The sequence below is a fragment of the Pleuronectes platessa genome, chromosome 13 (genome assembly GCF_947347685.1).
Source record: "Pleuronectes platessa chromosome 13, fPlePla1.1, whole genome shotgun sequence".
In the NCBI taxonomy this organism is placed as follows: domain Eukaryota; kingdom Metazoa; phylum Chordata; class Actinopteri; order Pleuronectiformes; family Pleuronectidae; genus Pleuronectes; species Pleuronectes platessa.
The window spans coordinates 3723143-3727247 of NC_070638.1; the positions used below are offsets into that span (position 1 = coordinate 3723143).

Genomic DNA, 4105 nt, shown 5'->3' on the forward strand with positions numbered 1-4105 from the left:
GAAGCAGTGTGAGAATCAATCACTGGAATTTTGAAAAAGTAAAATCTACCGGCATTAAAAAAAAACACCATCGCCCAGTTCAATAGACTCTTAAGACGTGTCATCAGGATTTCAGATGGTTTTGCGGTGAGGATGATTCTCCTGGAGCGGAACGAGAGAGGAGGGTCATTTTTAGAGCGTGATGACAGACACATTGTGAGTCGGTGGAGGCTGCGGCGCCACACCCCGTCACCGAGGGCTTGAGCAAGGAGGAATGTCCGAGCGAAGCCATCACCACTGCGCAGGAATGCTGCTGAGGAAAGCAGCCTGGCCTTTGATGGGAGGCAGAAAGTGCCACAGAGAAAGAGCCGGAGTGTTTCCCCCCCCGATGGTTTGACCAAATGTAAATGTGCTGTGACGAGTGTGAACACAGTGGAGTCATTATTTGCGGTTTGAGATTGTGTTTTTGTGGTTTCGGTTGTTTCAGCCATTCATAGCAACACAATCAAAGCACTGTTTGTCCTAACATGGTGTGTAGGAGTACACAGCATGTTGGAGGAGGATTTGCAAACTGTTGCCCTCACGTGGTTGTTTTGTTATCACTCAGATAAAGTTCAGAAAAAAAATTGCATACTCCCGAAAATACTGTTTGCTAATTCTTCTTGTTTTCTTTCCTCCTTGCAGTTCTTCATCTGAGCGGCTGATCGTGCAAATCTCAACAAGTGACTCCAAGAAGGAAACATTTGTAGCTTCTGACATCACCAGCTCCATCTCCCATCATGGCGATAGTCCTCCACTCCAGCCCTCTGCTGTGGACTCGGTTGGCCGCGCTGATCTTCTCCTGCGTGGCCTTCTCTGTGGCCGTGCACGGAGGCAGACTCCACCACGGCACCGGGGACTGGTGCATCTTCTGCTGGGCCTTCAGCTTCGCCGGCACTCTGCTCGTCCTCCTGGTGGAGCTGTTCGGCCTCCAGGCCAGGGCCCCCGTCTCCTGGAAGAACTTCCCCATCACGTTCGCCTGCTACTCCGCCCTGCTCTGCCTGTCCGCCTCCATCATCTTCCCCCTCTACTTCCTCAAGGGCTCCATGGGCCAAAGTGATGTCCGTGACTTCCGCATCGTGTCGACCGTCTTCTCCTGCCTGGCCACCATCGCCTACATTAGCGAAGTGAGCATCAGCAAGGCGCGTCCGGGCGAGGTGGCCGGCTACATGGCCACGGCCCCCGGCCTGCTGAAAGTCTGCGAGACCTTCGTGGCCTGCATCATCTTCGTCTTCATCAGCGACCCCGTGTTGTACGACCGCCACGACGCACTCAAGTACTGCATGTCCGTCTACTGCATCTGCTTCATCCTGTCGGTGATCATCATCCTGCTCTGCATAGGCGAGTGCACCGGGCGCCTCCCCTTCCCCTTCGCCCGCTTCCTGTCCAGCTACGCCCTGCTGGCCGTGGTCCTCTATCTGTCGGCGACCATCATCTGGCCCATCTTTAACTTTGACCCCAAGAACGGCGGAACCAAAAAGAGGCCGTACGACTGCTCCAGCGGTATGGGTGTGTGTGTGTGGGATAAGCTCATGGCGGTGGCCGTGCTCAGTGGCGTCAACTTCGTCCTCTACCTGGTCGACCTGATCTACTCCTCCCGCCTGGTGTTCATCACTGCTTGAGGGAGGAGAAGGGAAGTTGGGCCAGCAGCACACTCCAGATCAAATAGAATTTGGCTTTTAAATTTTTTTTTTTATAAAAAGGCTGTCAACCAGTTGTCAAATACACTTTTGTGAGCAAATGTGTGTTTGTTTAATGGTTTGCGCACCAATAAGTGGAGTCATGATGGGAACCAACAGTAGAGTTGCGCCACAGCTGGTTGAGATTGACTCTGTTTGACATTTGCTCTAAAAATAAAAGGAAGTGATATTTTTATTACCTTGGTAGAACAAAATAGTTTGAGAAGAAGAAGTGTGACTCAGGGTGAATCAGATCTCAAATCTCTTTTCTCAAATCTGCCAAATTTGATTCTGTGTGAAGTGTGCTGCCAGCCCTAAAGAGAGAGAGCAGGTGAAGAGGGGAAGAGGTTGAAGTCATGGCTATGTTTAAACGTATAAAACAATAATCTCTGGGGGTTTTTTTTATATGTGGGAACTTTTAAAGGTCAATCATCGATTCCAGGGACCTGAATAGACTGAATGTGATTTCTGGAACATGCTGACATCACCAAAGATATTAAAACAGCTTCTTATCCATTATAATGGCCGATTGGTGCCTGTTATAAAACTCAAGTCATGAAAGCTGTTCCCAGAATCTCAAGAGCAAGGATACAAGCTAACAACCAAAATACTATGTGCATGTAAACATAGTCTGTGACGACAAAATGATGGAAAAACAGAGTAAATGGTGGTTTATTATTGTGTTATTATTATTATTTTAATTTTTTGCATAATGTTTATGTCATGGCGCTGGCTTTAGACTGTTTTAAATTGGATTTGAGTTATGAAATAACTGCCGAGCGTTTTCTTCTCTTTTAAAATTGCTAATTGACGTGAAGTTAGAGAAAAAATAAATGAGCAGCTGTACGGAGCCTTGAGCTAAAATATTTAAATACCATACAATTTGAAATCTAAGATGTAAAATACATTAAAAAAAATGTTGTCTTATTTTTTTTTTTATTAAATATATTGATCCCCTTTTTCTTTTTACACAGCTCCGATGCTTTATGACTTGAAGTAGTGCAAACCAACAGTTTACATGATGTTAAGATGAATGCTAGGCTAGCTGTTCACTCCTGTGAGGAGATGTGTGTTTCTGTATATGCAAGCTACAATCTTATGGCCAGAATATTTAGCCTATGTGGGAACAACATGTGCAGAATTGTGGATTTAAATAAAACCAACCATATATGCTTAATTAAAAGTGCACTTATATCCATATTGTCAGTGTGTTTTAAAGTCCTGGTGCGTCTGAAACACCACCCACACCATCGCACCATTCAATTCAAATGGTCGATTGGGCCTTTGAGTTTAAAACTGCTGTAAAAGAAAATACTGAGGGGATGAAAACACATGTCCTCTCGTTCTCTCTCTCTCTCTCTCTCTCTCTCTCTCTCTCTCTCTCTCTCTCTCTCTCGCTCTCTCTCTCTCTCTCTAGATGTTGTGTCATAACTTTTTTATGTTTTTCACTGTTCATGTTTCAAGTGTGCTTGCCACATCAGTGTTGTAGAAAATGATAACCCAGGGTTCCAATAAAGCCACATGGTAAACAGATGTGTGCGGTCGTGTTTTTCATTACACGCTTTGGTTTGATTAAAGGTGTCACATGAGCCACTTTACTGAAATGAATTTTCTTGGTTTCTAACCACAGTCGGGGGCGTGTAACTCCAAGCGTGTTATTAACTGTTGGTGAGTTTGTTTACTGCTTTGGCACAAACTGAAAATACCTCAAACACGTCTTAACCTCCTGGTGAGAGTGGATCTTCTGGAGCTCATGTCTCAAAACGGCTTCTGACAGTGACATCGATCACCTGCTACACATTAGCATGAACGCATTGTGTTTAACAAAATGTTTAGGTACTTGAGCACCTAAAATTAATTAACCAATTAAAAAAAAAACACATCTTTAGCTGCAGCTGCTACTAATGCTAATGCTGCTAATCAAAACTCCGCCCCAGAGCCTGCTTATTAGTTCATTACTCTCATCCGATTGGCCAATGACCCGGCACTGTATTTTAAATATTTATACTGGAGTAAATAATTGCTGGTTGTGTAGAAACCTTGTTAGTGTTGCAGATGCCACTGAGGAGCACCACCGTTAGAAAGTAAAGTTTTACATCTCCAGGCAAACAAAACCAAAACAGAACAAACCGAGACGTGGGCGTCCGGAACACACACTAACACGCACTAATGAACAAATGAACACAACGCTTAGGAAACTGAAAACAGTGATTTCGAAAACTGTCTTTGCTTCGTCATATATGCAAAAATATTAACGTTTGAATGACTTCCCATTAACACAAGAGCAAACTGATTTGTTTGAAGTTAAAGTAAACTGACTATAAACCAGCATCTGCCCAATGAACTCTATTTATCCTCCACAGTTTACATTATCTCTCACTGCATTTATCTCTTTCCACACATTCCTC

At 44.4% G+C, this 4105-nt stretch overlaps 1 protein-coding gene across 1 annotated transcript; it reads left to right on the forward strand.

Moving 5' to 3' along the window:
- The first annotated feature begins 723 nt into the window (after positions 1 to 723).
- myadmb (myeloid associated differentiation marker b) lies at positions 724 to 3230 on the forward strand. Its single transcript, XM_053437661.1, has one exon. It carries the CDS (start codon positions 759 to 761, stop codon positions 1638 to 1640), a length of 882 nt encoding a protein of 293 aa, XP_053293636.1. The 5' UTR covers positions 724 to 758; the 3' UTR covers positions 1641 to 3230.
- Positions 3231 to 4105: the final 875 nt, after the last annotated feature.

Excerpts from the sequence above, each read along its gene's own strand:
- myadmb (XM_053437661.1), top strand. The coding sequence starts at position 759 with ATGGCGATAGTCCTCCACTCCAGCCCTCTGCTGTGGACTCGGTTGGCC.